Source organism: Phaethon aethereus, assembly GCF_964289735.1.
Source record: "Phaethon aethereus genome assembly, chromosome: 1".
Taxonomy (NCBI): Eukaryota; Metazoa; Chordata; class Aves; order Phaethontiformes; family Phaethontidae; genus Phaethon; species Phaethon aethereus.
This window is the reverse complement of record NC_138575.1, coordinates 94,906,170-94,921,586: the sequence shown is the minus strand read 5'-3', so window position 1 is coordinate 94,921,586 and position 15,417 is coordinate 94,906,170. Positions and strand designations below refer to the sequence as shown.

General features: G+C 42.2%; 1 protein-coding gene across 1 annotated transcript; it reads left to right on the top strand.

The window, feature by feature from the left end:
• Positions 1-467: 467 nt before the first annotated feature.
• Positions 468-13,725, top strand: TBX19 (T-box transcription factor 19; the record flags this gene model as incomplete). The annotated part of the gene is made up of 8 exons (XM_081998018.1): positions 468-763; positions 6,458-6,722; positions 8,641-8,775; positions 9,587-9,648; positions 10,758-10,819; positions 11,595-11,696; positions 12,555-12,687; positions 13,491-13,725. Exons 1-8 carry the CDS (start codon positions 567-569, stop codon positions 13,723-13,725), a joined length of 1,191 nt encoding a protein of 396 aa, XP_081854144.1. The 5' UTR covers positions 468-566.
• Positions 13,726-15,417: the final 1,692 nt, after the last annotated feature.

Below are 15,417 nucleotides of genomic sequence, written 5' to 3'. Positions count from 1 at the left end.
TCTTACTATTGCATTTTGATTTAGGAACACAGAGGAACGAGGTTAATGCATTTATCCAACATACCCGGTGAAAATATTTTAAGACTACCTTCTCTGTAGTAACTATCTTGACTATTACCAGCTCCTTCAGTTAGAGTCCGCATCAGCGTGAATGCAATTTCCATGCATTGTTTCAGTCTGGAAATGAAACAATTTTCATTAATGGAAACCTGGTTCTCAAGCAGAACAATTAGACCCACTTCAGGTTGAAAAAAGATAAAAGCATGCTAATTTGGATGGAGGACTCTTCTTTCAAGGCAGCCAATTGAGTCATCAGCCTGCCACCCACCTGACCATCTGACAGGTAATTAGGAGATAGTTCTCTTTTTGTGTGGCGTGTGTGCGTAAACCTCCACACGCTGGTGTCACTGCCCATTGGGACTTCCAGAGGAAGGAGCTAGTCAGTGGCAAAAGGGTAAGGAGAGCATGTTTGTCAGACAGTGCCCAAGGAACTGACTCGTTTTTCGATTTAGCTCATTATTTTTGTCTTTTAACAGCTACCTGAAGTTTCTGGCAGTACAGTCGTCATGGCAGACCTGGGCTGCAAAAAACCCAGCGACTGCACCGTTTCCAGGCTACTCAGCGTAGTGGAGAGTGAACTCCGGGCTGGGAGAGACAAAGGCGACCCCACTGAGAAACAGCTCCAGGTTGTCTTAGAGGATGCGACGCTTTGGCAGAGATTCAGGGAAGTCACTAATGAGATGATCGTGACCAAGAACGGCAGGTGAGTGATCTGCTCAGCACTGTGGGCTAAGTGTAGATGACAGCAGGGGGGTTAAGTGGTGTAATAATAAACTGTGTGTGCAGACTTGAAAGAACTGCAATGAGCACGTAACAGTTTTATCCCTGCAGCCTCGCAGTCCCCTAAAAGCATCATATGAACAGAATGGGGTGTCCCTGCTCTTTTTTTGGTCACTGCTAAACCATTCCTACCACCCTTTATTCCTGCTTGTGAAACATGCTGGAGAAATACATTGACTGACTTAAGGTTGCACAGAAAGGGAACTTTTGCAAGGGAATAGATGATACCTCTCAAAACCTTTTGAATGACTTCTACTAATAATAATCATCAGCCATAATTAGCAAGTCCTTACCTGTAGACCTCAAATTACTGTACAGAAACAGATTGGTGGTGTTATCCCCAGCTGCAGTTCCTGTCTCTCTGGCCTTGGGTATTAACAGGTTGTACAAGCAGTCTGTACTAGAATGGGGTACAATAAATCTGTGCCCTGCGTGGCACATATGTGCAGTCCGGGTGGCGTGGTCCCACAATAGTATTGCCCCGTAGTTGTTGCTGGTGCCCTTAGAAACAAGTGCGGAATGTTGCTTAACACACACAGTTTTAGAAAGACAAAATACTGTGGTGTAAATGGTTCACATATTTGGGGGACACAGAAAGGCACAGGGAAAGAGTGCAAAACCTGCCGAGAAGGATACTAATTCTGAATCAGACACTGGCTTGAAGGAGGCTCTCCACAGGGGTTCTGCTCCGAATTGGCAGCAGAGTCCAACCCACAACAGACAGGCAGTTACTAGAATAAGATTTTCTGGTACAGTGGTACTAAGGTTTTTATTTAATGTACACTTGCCACCCCTCTGCCGCTTCTCCCCCTCAACATGCACACGTTTCTTTTGTGAGACCTCTCAGGAGATCTGCATTGGAGAGAGGAATTAAGAGACGGAGAGAAAGATTCACTCATGTGGTATGTCTTTTATTAATTTTGCAAACTTTGATATGGCAGAATTTGTGGACGATATTACTGTTGACTGTAGCTTGACAAGGGACATAAGTGAAAACAGTTAAAAGGAAAAATCTAGCCTGTTGGCTCAGCAAAGTTATTCTGTTGAGAGAACAGCTACCTTCCCAAAATGTCAGCTCTTGGTGTAACACTGCCTATTGCCATTCCAATTCTTCCTAATAACCTATAGGGATAGAAATCTTCTGCTGAGGTTCTCTTTACACCGAGAAGCTGCTTTTGCTTCATTTAAATCACTTTAAAAACTGCTGTTAGGCTACAGCAAACTTCTTGAGCGGACTTTCAGTTAGCGTACAGTAGCTTAGCCTGACTCCTTAGCAGCCTAAGTGACCAAAAATAAGGTAAGATAGGTTTGCCTCAAATTAATTAAATCGGTACAAAGAATCACACCTTACCAACAGGGTTTTTTCTGTTTCTTTTCTCTCAGCTAATGTAAATCATGATTGCATGGTGATACTTTTTCTCTCTAAAATGTCTAGGTGAGTGCATAAATAAAATCTTTTTATGATGATGATAAGGGAATCTTTCATTATTTGAATATGCCTGGGGACTTTTTATTTCATTGTGTAAGCTACCTTATTTTTCTTTATTCTAACTTACACACTCCTTAACAGCTTGATCCTATTTTTCCGAAAGCCAGTGACAGCTCTAGTAATGTCAGTGGGGGCAGGAGTAGGTTCTTTATGATCAAACTACAGCAATCTCAAAATAAATGATTATAAAAATATGTCACACTGTCATCTGCATAAATCCTTTTAACAAACTTCCTGTAGCATCAGGGACTATAGAAAAGGATCTTTTGCATTTCTGAAAGTATCTTCCATAACAAACACATCAGTGCACCAAAAAAAGGAGATACAGACAGCGGCCTGCAGCAAAGCTCTCTGAACAACCCCGTGCTATTCAAAGGAAGACAAACTTGAGACAGTTTCCTATGCGTGCTGAGTTTTTTTCAGGTTCAAGGTTCTCTAGTGATTGCCTCCAGAGGGATTCTCAAAAGAAGAAATATTGATCTAATTCTGCTGTTGTTTAAGTCAGTAGAACTAACTCAGTCATTCTTGCTGAAGGGTATATGAACGCTTTTGAAAACTGTGTTGTACAACTAACAAGAAGAGCCAGTCTGAACTTCTGCGTGTGAAAACCAAGACAGTTTGTGCAGACACATTGTTAGCAAAATTCAGAAATTAAACTGAAACCTGATACAGGAGCATCCCAGAGATTGAAAGCCTGATTGATTAGTGATCCTCGAGTGTCAAATTTTAGCATGCACAAGTCTGTGTTCTGTGATTGAGTCATCTCTAATTGGTACCGAGGGTCCCAAAATGTCATAATTAGACGAACCGACTTCAGTGTTAGTACATAGATATGCCTCCGTCGCTGCATCGTACTTCATTGTAATATCACTTGCTATAGCAATATGCCTAGGTACCTGGGGAAGATAGATGCATTCTGAACAGGACAGACATCAATGAAATTAGACTGCATGCTTATATCACAAAATACATCTCAATGGGTGCAGCTGATTCAGTGGGAATCAGTCTTCTATTTTAATCAGATTTATTGCAATTGGCATTTCAATATCAAACGCTCTGTTTTCTGATTGAGCAGGTTTTCTCTTTCAGTGTTTGTACCACATTAGCTACGCATTACCCTGAGACTTTGCAATCCATATTTATTGCCTGGAGGCAGGAAGGTGCTACTGTTCCCCTCTGCATATAGGGAGAATCCACAGTGGATCAATGCAGGCAAACGTGAGTGGGGGGAAAGAAGCCCTTTCCAGGCTTAAATGCTGAAGCAACTTTACTGGTTACTACACGTTCAAGTTTGATACCAAACATCTTCCCACTCAAATTCTGTACCATGGAGTAATTGTAGCAGATCTGCTCTAAATAAATTGAAGAGGCTGAAGTGCTCAGCTATTGTGGAAATGGAGGTCACGTGTGCACCTACCTGATCATTGAAACAAACATTCAGACTGACACAAATTTGGAGACATCATCATTTGCTATGCTAAAAGACAGACAAATGTGATTTTAACAGTAAAGCCACTTAATCAGCTGAACAAGTGGGGTTTTCCGTCGTTAGAATCTGTACTGTCAAGACATGCTGGTTCAAGTGAGGTGGGGATTAAGTGTGTGTGTGAAGCAGGTTAACGCAGGAAAGTGCTGCTATCTCTGTGATACAGGAGGTTAGAGACGACGACGACTGTATTCTCCTCTGGCATTAGTCTATAGGGCTTTTGGGGATAAACTCAAACCTCTCAAGTAGAAAAGCAGAGAAGTCTGCATTTTGGGCAGAGGAATTAACAATCTGTGTGTAACACAAATAGTTCTGAGAAATCTAAAGAAATTAAATTTTATGTGGATGAATTTTCCCCGCCACTTCAGCTAAATATCTAAATGTGTTACGTTGAAGACTGACTGTTGGGGGTCTGGGGGGTGCAGGGAGCAAGGCATCCATACTTTTTATCACATCCCAGTTTGATAGCTGGTACATCCTGGTCAGAACGACACATTAAATGTAGCATATAAATCCTTGGCTAAGCTTCTATTTAGTTAGGAAGATCATGGCTCAATATATCTTTCCCAATGTTCTACTGGCCCTACATCACCACGTATTTATATTAGATGAAAAATCTCAAATTTCTCAAATCCTGTCTTTTCCTGTCAGCAGAAGGTGCTGAATGTATACAGCAACAACTATATAAAGGTGTCCAGAAAGGTGGGTGGTGAGTGGGATATCATAGGAGATTGAGGCTAGCAGATTGAGTCAACAATCTGCAGGTGGGTATCACTGGAGAGTATGGCTGCAGGGGCAGAGACTTTTGGTGTCCCTTGAGAGACCCTGGAGTTTCAGTTCCCTTCGTATTTTGGACATCTTGCACTGCTACCTAACCGAGCCTAGAGAGCTGCCTTACCTGAGCCCCATGGCCACGGACCTCAGGCAATTGCTGTGGTTGCATGATCTAACCAGTCTCTCGGTACCCGTAGAGAAAAGGGGCTTGAAGATTGATTGGCCTGTGCATAAAAATGTGGCACGGCAAAATGCCAGTTGCCAGGAGAGGTCAGTACGGAGGTGTCTGGGGCAGGGAGGCCTCTTACTCATGTAAGAAGAATGTAGGAGGTGATATGTAACAGCTATAATAATCCTCTGCAGTAACAATAGGTATTCCTTGACAAGCTAAGAAACTTAATGAATAGGATACCTTTGTTGGGAGACTCCTCTGTTCTGCTGACCACTATATTTTCCAGTTCCTGAAACTGAGCCCTACTAACTCTACTGCTGCAGACTTTCAGGCACTGAGATGGCAATTCAAAGATGTGTGGTATGGAACACGAGTACTGGGACAGACAGATGCTGAAAGTCTAGCTGTGAGCTCCTGCCAATCTCCTTTACAAAAGAGAAAATAACAATTAAAAGGGGATTGAGAAAAGGTGGCATTGGACCTTTAAGCACAAAAGGAATATTTTCCCAAAACTAAACAAAGGTAAGATTTCAGTTTTAAATGCATAAGATGGTGGGAAGACTGCATGATAGATGTTTAGAGCTTAGAAAAGGACAACACTGCATCTAAGGTGGAACTAAAAGCAGAAGAACCTGATCAAGCTGATGAGGTCAGGAAATTACTGGAAGAACTGCCAAGTGCAAGGTCTAACAGCAAGAATTTTAACCAGACTTCTCAAACTGGAGATTTATGTAATGGTAGTGGGACAGTACATGAATACTTGCACTTAAGAAAGGGAGAAAACACATTTCAGCTAACTACAGACTTTTTAATATACCCCTGTAATAAGAATTCAGGATGTATTTTGAAGGGAAGAGTAATGGAATATGTGGAAGACAACGGAAAATGAGCTAAAAAGGCATTTTATTAAATTTAAATCACGCCGGGCTAACCTGACACAACCCTTATAAAGAAAAGGAGTATTTTTAGACAAGGAAAATGTAGCAGACTTATTAGGGAATTTAGAATAGCGCTACCTGGAAACCATTACTCAAGTGGGAGATGTTGGGGATTAACAGAAGAACCATGGAAAATGACAGAGGAAAGTGACTGACTTAGCTTACAAAGGTTATAGAATATGACTGTCCCTTCAAAGGAAGGGAGAAAAACCTTTTGTGTAGAGTAGCGTGGTCAATAAATCTAACTGGACTGTGATGAGTACCTGGCTGGGATTATGTCCTGATTGCTGGAGACTGCTGGATGATTTCAGAGGATGTATCCAGAGTCAGACAAAGTAGGTCTTGGGGGAATCTAAGCACCAAAATGTACTTTATAACAGGATTCTGCAGTTAATGCAGTGAATCTGTGGTTCAGCTCCACCTTCTCAGCCATTTTCAACTCTGTTTAATCCTGTTTATGCCTTCTTGTCCCAGACGTAAGGATGTATTTAGAATGACCAGATCCCATGGACTCTGCTGCTGCTATACACGTTTCATTATGTTCATAGCTCTTGGCATGACCAAGACCTTAGTGCCCTACTTTAGAGATTACATGTTTTTTTCCAAATGATTGAAATAAAGTAAGAATAAAATGAACGATTAACCTTTAAGAGACTTCTTAATCTAGGTGGAGGGAGGATGTTTTTTACACTCACCTAATCACAAACATACCGAGGAGAGTCTTTCAAAACCAGTTTCCTTTTTTGTTTCCTGGCCAGGCGGATGTTCCCTGTTTTGAAGATTAGCGTGTCTGGCTTGGACCCAAACGCCATGTATTCCTTCCTGTTGGACTTTGCCCCGACTGATGGCCACCGCTGGAAGTACGTCAATGGAGAATGGGTACCGGCTGGGAAACCAGAGCCGCCAAACCACAGCTGCGTCTATATCCACCCAGACTCTCCCAACTTTGGGGCCCATTGGATGAAAGCTGCCATTTCCTTCAGCAAAGTTAAACTTACCAACAAGCTCAATGGGAGTGGGCAGGTATGGCCTGATGTTTCCCCATACACCTCTTGGCTTCAATTGCAAGCACCTACCAATCAAGAAATATCAAGGGTGCATTTATGTAATTATAGAGGCCCTTACAGGCCTCTTCACCCACAGATGCCAATTATTCTCTGGAGGCCAAATGTAAACAGGAATAAACAGGCCTTAATTGGCGCTTTCAGATTTTAATGGACTCCTTGATGTTAAGAGAGACAGAGTGCGGTGGTTTACTTAATCATCAGGGGGCTTTTCAGAGTTGGTCTTGTGTGCTGGGGATTTTTACATAGGACTTCAGAGAAGGGGGAAAAAATGGTCACGGGTATTAGGTTTTTGTTGTGTTCCCCCATGTTGTTTGGTGTAAGTGGAATGTTGGCAGGAGTCAGATAGCAGAATAAAAGGCTGCTCCTAAATGAAATAATTACTATGTCTGCTTCTGCATCATGATAATTATCAATATTCTATTGAATCAGCTTTGGCCTTTGGAAAGAAACCACATGTACCAGAAATAAGTGACTTTCTCTTTGAACCCCTTAAAAATGCAAACAGGAAAATTAGTTTTGTTTCGTGTTTTATTTTTGATGATGCATCTAAAGGTAAAATGTTGCACAAGACCTTTTGTTTGCTTGTTTGTTTTGTACAAAACTCCTACATTGGATGATACTTGTCAGCCCAGAATCAATTTCTTTCATGTAAATATTATACGTTCTCTATCCGTTATTTCCATTAGGTTTGTGAGGTGCCTCCATAAGCCTAGTACCCTAATTAGGTAGGAAATTATCTCAATTTTTACAGACTGGAGAACAGAAAGATGAGTTGACTTTTCCTAAGTCACACATGGAATCAACACACAAGATTTCTTGTGGCGCATAGAATGGGATCTGAATTTGCAAATTCTTGTCCTGCATCCAGGACCTCAGAAAAGTCAAAGGCCTCAGAAAAGTATGCATGGGGGTAAAAAAGCTACAGGAGACCAACTTGGAGGGTCAAAGAGACCCTGGGGAAAAAACAGGGGAACACGGTATGTATATATGGTGAAGTGGAGAGGAAAAAAGTAGAAAGCAGGGGAGGAAAAGCCATATGAGAAACAGAGCCCAAACAAAATTCACTAAATAATAAATGACTTGTTTTCTTTTGAAATCTTGACAACAGTTTTAAGGTAAACGATGTCGCCACTCTGTGCTTCAGCTTCCCCTTCTGTTGTGTTATTAGAAAGTAATAGCCTGACGAGCAGTGCTTTACACTAATGGCTGCGTTCTTCCATATATATATATGTGTGTGTGTATGCACACAGCACTTTCCAAAGTACAGATGTAAAAAAAAACCCACACCTTTTTCTTGTAGTAGAGAGAATTAAGCAATATAATAGACTTCCTGAGGAAGGTGTATTGTGGAATCGATGCTATTCACAGCTTTTAATGCCAGGTTAGAGACAACTGCCAAGGCTTGTTAAGACACATTTCATCTTGCCCAGAAAGATGACTAGGTGACTGCCTCAGCTCCCCCCTGGCCTAATTTCGGTGATGGTGATTCTGATTTTTCCAGATAGTAGAAGCAGGACAGGGATTGCCCGTTAACTGTTTCAACAGCCTCTAGTGCAGTGGGAGCCCAGTGGTTTGAAGGCCATAGCTGCTAATACAAATATTTACTAATACTGCTGTATCCAAAGCTTTAAAATAAAATACCAGAATAAATACTGAATATTTTACTGAATACTGGAATAAAGTCCAGTGAAGTCTCACTTTGTTCAGCCCTGTGGTTCGTCAGAAGGGAGGAAGGCACCTGCCCTTCTGCTCTCCGTAATCACTGACTGGGGAGGTTTAGCGGTGACATGTGGTCTATTATAGAACCGGAGCGAAAGAGCACCTGTGGGATACCAGAGTGGCATTGGTTGGTCTCTCTGTTTTGTTTCCTGCAGATAATGTTGAATTCCCTGCATAAATATGAGCCCCAGGTACACATAGTTCGCGTAGGAGGCCCCCACCGGATGGTGATGAACTGCTCCTTCCCCGAGACGCAGTTCATAGCTGTGACTGCCTATCAAAATGAAGAGGTAGGCTAATGCCACACTGTGCTCTTGGTCACCATTGATGAGATATATTAAAAGTTTATCATCTACAAGATCAGCATGGACAGACTGGTCCTTTTCTTGTTACCCCACCAGTGCCATGCAGTATAATGCTCCATCTAGTCTAATACTCTGTCTTCTCTCTGCAGTGCAGCATTGTCTTAATCTAGTGTCTGGTGCAGTGCTAAGCCAGGCTTAGCTTAATATCCTGCCATGGCTATTCCAGACTGGTCCATCTGTCCTGGCATCCCAATCCCTTACTGGGAAAAAACACCCTAGAGTCAAGTCCATTATCTTTCTTCAGCAATGACTGATAGTTATAAAGATAACCCTGTGTCACCCTGCTCCTTATGATAGATACCATTGCAGAGCAGCACAACATTCCATGGGAAAATTTGTTCCCAGTCCCAAAACTGTAATTGAGGGATGCTCTGGATTGTGAAAATTGCTAAATCATGTGCCACATCCCTCAACTACTGTTGCTGCAGATTTGATACATACTTGCTAGGAATTCATTATTTCAAGTCTCTTGAAAGGGTCCACTACCCACAGGATCTTCCAGACTGGACCATGCCATTAGGCTGCCCCAACTGGTGTTCTGCCTGTGGCACTGATTTGTACTCAGCACTGCAACGAGCAAAGCGCTCTCCTAACCAGCCCCAGAAAACATCACGTGTGAGGATATGTTTTGTTAGGCTAACCAGGCAGTTCCACTTAGATTACTCTGGAAGATGTTTTGTCAAGTTTCTATTCCAAATTGCCTTCACTAACATGCTTTGTTTTCTGTAAACTCAAGATAACAGCTCTCAAAATCAAGTATAATCCCTTTGCCAAAGCCTTCCTGGATGCGAAAGAAAGGTGAGTTCATCTTTTTTTTCTCCAGTAGCATTTTGCTGCTGATATGGTTAAAACAGTGGCATCACAGTGTGAAAGACAATTTATATAACTTAATCTTCTTTCTGCTGTTTTACATCCAGAGTCACTGCACTGATATTAGTGGGGAGACTCTATATAATTATTACAATAGGGTCTGAAGTGGGTGAATATCCTCTTGGGGATCCTAGGACTTAGCACTGTCTACACAGGAAGCCTGAAACGAGATGGTGTGAACTTCCTCAGTAATGTCATACACCACATATGTTCACTAGGTTGCACTTACACTCCAAAGAATCCCATAATTAGATAGCTCAGGGAGAATAAAAGTTAACTGCAGATGTCGAAAAGCATTAACTAAAGTGAAATTGCACTGTAACTGTAATGTAACTACACTGCTATTATTAAATCTGTGTGATGATGTGTGATGTGTTTATGGAATGTAACCTGTAGGTGATAACTATGTAAGATGTTAGAGATGCTTCCATCGGAAATGAATTGTGGTTTATCTTTCAAAGTTTCACTTGCATCACCCATGCTAATTCAGTGAGGCATCCAAATGATGCATTCCAGTCCATAATGGCTAATAAATTTTGTTTGGACCCCCTATGTCTTCTGACACATGAAGTGTCCCATGTGCCCCCAGGAGAATCTGTATTTCTTTCCACTCCTCTCACCACTTAAGAAGCTGATGAGTCTCAGCGTCAGGGTTTCCAGCTGCGGAGGGGGAGTGCTGCCTTCGACTTGCCTGGCTGGGCAGGAGGCAGAGCCCTGCCTTGGTCTGGGTGGGAGGCCAGCCTGAGGCTATTGATGCAAGTAGGAACAGCGCCCACAGGTAGATTTAGAATTCCAGGTTCAGCCCTCAAATTTGGCACAAACTTAGGGACATTTTTATGCATGCCATGAAGCCTAAGTTCCTGTTTCCTTTATGGCAGACTGCACAAGAGCCTACTGCTGCCTAGCAAGTGGTTAAAGAAGATGGGTTTCCCTCCTTTCTATCTTACTTTTCCATTTTTTAGTGAATACTTCTGTTTTTAACTTTCTTTCGTAATTTCTCAATGAGAAGTTTTACCACTAAGTATTTTGCTTTTCAGAAACCATCCCAAGGATGCTGCAGAAACAGTCTCTGAAGGTCAACATATGACATATTCTCACTGTAAGGTTTTTATTCATGTCAGCTGGAAGCTTTGTGTGATATGATAGGTGCTGGGAACCCGGGACTTGCTTAACTGGATCATATCAGTCATTCACTGAGTCCTGAATTGCATTCATAGAAAGGGACCCTTTGAAACAAAAAAAAAGGAAGATGGAGGAAACCTTGCAGAAGGAAATAATGTGGCAGTTTCTGCAGAGGGATCATTTTCCTTATGATCCAGTTTTTGACTATTAAAAGGAATCTAGAATCAAGATGATGTAGGACATTTTTAGGGCTTTTCCCCCATTTTTTTGTATTTGTAACTCTGAATATTTTTGTCACCTATAGAATTACCTTTAATTGGTGAATAGGTAAAAAAAAATGGGGGGAGCAGAAGTTGTGTTTGTTTTAATGATAGACAGGTTTTCTTTCATTTGTTCTTTGATGTTTGTGACATTTTCTGTTAGTTGTTTTCAGGTCTTGTTTTTAGGGTTGGTGCTTTTGGGGGCTTGGGGGTGTTGGTTTTCATTTTGTTGTGGGATTAATTTTGGGGTTTTTTTTAATTGTCAGTTGTTCCATAAACCAGGATCTTGGAATCTTCTTGGTATTTCTGAGGCACAGTTGATTCTGCAAGAAGGCTGGTTACTTACTTTATTGTATTGCAGTGTCTTAGTGCAATACTAGTTTTCTTCTCTCTTTCCCCTCAAAGTGGGTGGCTGGTTGATTTCCAACCCAGACACAATGTGTGCATCAGGAAGCTCTAATTATCAGTACACTGGACCTTTGCCTCTGCCAGCTCCACACACTCCTCACAGCTGCGAGCGATACTCAACACTGCGAGGGCATCGGGCTGCTCCATACCCCACTTCCTACGTGCAGAGAAATCATTCACCTACAGGTACAACTGTAATGCTACTTTGCTTCCAGGGAACAGACACTTTCTGCCTGACTGACCCTTGCTTTAGGTTAGCATAAGCATTAAAACAAGCACGAGCTGAGGCTGGGAAAGAGCATGATGAGTCTCTGTAACAACCGGCACGGCACCCTGCATGCACAGAGCATGTTTAAGGCTGCAAAACAAGAGGTGCAAAGAGCTGGGTGCACTGTAATTGCTAATTATAAATGAGAGTGAGTGATCTTGCTTAAAGCACAGCTCCCAATTATGCAAAAAAAGCATTGCAAGCCTTCTTTCAATGTCATGCCGTGAAGCAGTTGCGCTCTCAAGTTGAAGCAGCCCTTAGGTACATGATAGGAGCTGACTTGAGATGAGGGCATTTTGGTATTGCCAGAAGGTCTTTTGAGTCCGTTTCACTCTCTTGATCTGGGTGCAGAGATCCAGAAATTGATTCTACTTTGACCAGAGGAAACTGGCCAGAAACAAGAGTAAGGATAAAGTAATCCGCTCACTAATGATAATTTAGTAAGTCATCCTGTTTCACGGAAATATTTAAGCTCAAGTTATAAGGAAATCTGTATCAAAACATTGCCAGTCATAAAAAGACTATTAGTCAGACTTGCAAAAAAGCATATCCTATGTCTATTATGCTGTACCTTCTCATATATCACACCTGGAATTACAATGGCACCTTGCTACTCTCTTAATAAACACATGAACTCTGTCCTTTTACCTATGGTTAGGAACCTCATGATGGGATTGCTTCCTCAGGCCTACCCATGTTCTGTTGCCTTAAGACAATGTCTCTGCAATAGTCACTGAGGATTTGTTTGTTGCTTTTTATTCCTCCTACCCACCAAGTTAATTTGTTGGAGAACTCCACCAATAATCTTCAGGTATTCTCAGGACATGACAGCTGGACTTTGCCATCCTCTCCACATGCTAATTTGCTCTCAGTGCCGCACACGAAGGGAGCTGCTAGCCCTGGACCCAGGTAAGGTTACAGGAAAACTGCTGCTATTAGGAGGTGTGAGGTTTGTAGGACTGCCCTGGTGATTCACACTTTATTCCAAGCTTTAATCGGCGTCCAGGATTTGAAACATGTCCTAAGTGCCTGACTCAAGGTTCCTGGACAGATCTTTCCAAAAAGCTAATTAGCTCCTGCCCTGAAATCAAAGGGAGCTTCGTTTTTCCCTAGCACTGCTGAAAAACAGGATCTTGGAACAGCCACAGAGAACTCTGGTATCTACAATCTGTGAGCGTTTTAAAGACAAATTAGTTTTCTCTATATATTCCTCACTATTCTCCTGCATGAAATGAGGATCGTCCTCCCAAGCAGGGATGTAACAATCTAATTCATGTTCTATTATAAAAATATTATTAGTAGGGCAGTAAACAGTTCTAGCAATGGGTGGAATTTAGACCTAGAGAGTCAATTAATTATCAGGGATTTACCCTTCTTTTCCCAAAATAAATGCACACATTTCTTCTCTAATTTAGGTGCCAGGAAAATCAGCTGCAATTATTTAAAATTCACAAGCATTCATGAAAAAGATCTTTAAATCTTGAAACCTCACATATATTTGTGCATTTTTCTCCATGCCTCTCTCCAAGGTCACCAGGTCTGACGGTCGCTGGTGGTTTTTCACTTAAGATCTACAAGGCTGATCTAGTTTAGTAACTCGATTTGGATAGCTGTCTTTTAGCAGATAATGCACTTGACTTTACTGTGGTAAGTCTTGTGCAGGGGAAAATGCTTTCAAGTAAGTAATTCAATTTGTACTGCTTTTTTTCCAGCCACTACCCTTGCCTGTGGACAGTGAGCAACAGTGCTGTAAATGTTGCCAACCCAGGAAGCGACGTGAGCAGCAGCCCTTCAAGCATGTTTCTAAGGGGTAACGTCCCCTTACCTACTGCATCATCAGTCCAAATCCCTCTGCAGGGAATGATGTCTGGCAGCATGGAAACGCAAGGGGAAACCGCTCTCGCCAGGCTATCCGACTCCGCGTGGACATCCGCACACTCCTTTTAATGGACAGGCAGCTCGCGAGGGAAGCTCAGCCAAACAAGACTGACACAAATGGCACACAATCCCCTAGAATTGCAGCTCAGACCAGGGATGTGTATGCAGAAAACCAACTTCATCAAACATCACTTTCCATAATGTACCTCTTGTGTGCCAGAGAAGCCAAAACGCATAACGCAAAGGCAGGAAATGTTATGGCAACCGGCTTATTACTGTAACCTTTGTGCATCATTCAGGATGATGTCCAAAAAGAATCTTCATAGTTGGTTTTGCTTCTATATCACATAAAAAATGGTCAGAGACATGGGACTGAGTGAAGCAGACACAGCAGCTGGATGTTCACATGTCATTTTAAAAGCCCTTTCTGTAACTAATGGCTGAGTCCAGGGGAAATAGTGAGCAGGTTCGCAACTGATATTTTGAAGGGACAGCGCTGCTTTAAAGACTTTCTGAATCCGTCACATGAATGTTTTCACAATACCTGAAACTGAACCCTTCAGGGGATGAAATTAGTCTGACACCCTAATGCCACCTGCATACAGTATTCTCTGTCCTCTTCCTTTCTCCAGCTCCTGTTTGCTGCTTGTGTGCTATAGAGGGGTAATGGACACGCTCAAGCTGAGAAAGTGGCTGCATTGTAGCAGCAGGGTGAAGGGCATCTAGTTTAGCATTTATAGTCTGATGTGACGGTCTTTGAAAAGAAAAGCTCCAATGTTTTCTATATGTGCTATTTTTGAAAGGGTAGAGGGAAAAGGATTATAGAAAAAAGATTCAGCTTGCATTTCCACTTTGCTTCAGGTATAGAGTACAAATAAAATATGAATAAATGGTGTATTATCTTCTCAGTGCCTTTCCAAGGTGTAAACACACATACAGTCTTTTTCACCTAACAGCCTCTGAGCAATTTAAAGCAGCTCTGCCAGAAGCGAATTGACAGGACAGGAATTTTCTATTCCCTGGCCAGTGGCTGGCTGTATGATCTTGGGCATGGTATTTCATGTATTTGTACCTGTTTCCCTTCTCACCCTTGGTCTATTTCAGCTTCCTTTTTCAGGCTGCAGCTTTTCCTACCCTATGTGAGTGTACAACATCTAGCATAGTGGAGCCCTGATCCTCCTAACTACTAGTGTGATGCAGGTAGTAACAGTTGTCCCCCAATCTTCCTTGTCCTTTCATGTACCTCCTCAGGCAAACGCTATCAAATCCTCAGAGAAGAGTGCTGCCATTTGATCTCTTGTAGGGGTAAGGAAAAAATTGCAAGTTAACTCATGTGGACACGTCTCTGTATAATGAAATGCCCAGCAGCAATTCTGTTCTGTTTACAGTCTTGAGCATTGATAGGGGCTGGATAGATAGCCCTCGAAGGGGAAATCCTCAGCATAGGTATAGAAGAGGATTTTCCAAAGCTCCTCCAAGCTGGTGTCTCTGTAGAGGTGTTTCTGCTTCTGCCAGATCTGGCAACATTCCCTTTGTGAATACTCATTTATTACACACGGGCTCTGGGAGCAGCATTTTATTTTGGGTAGACATTGGGGGTAGCAGCAAGGAGAACATTTTCATTCAGGCCATCAAATGTGCATCTGTCTGGTGAACTCAGCAAGCTCCTGTTTAATATTCTATTACCTTGGCCCTGAACCATCCCCTTAAGGTACTCTAAGTGTTATGCCTTTTCATGACTTCCCCATCTGGCCTTTCAGA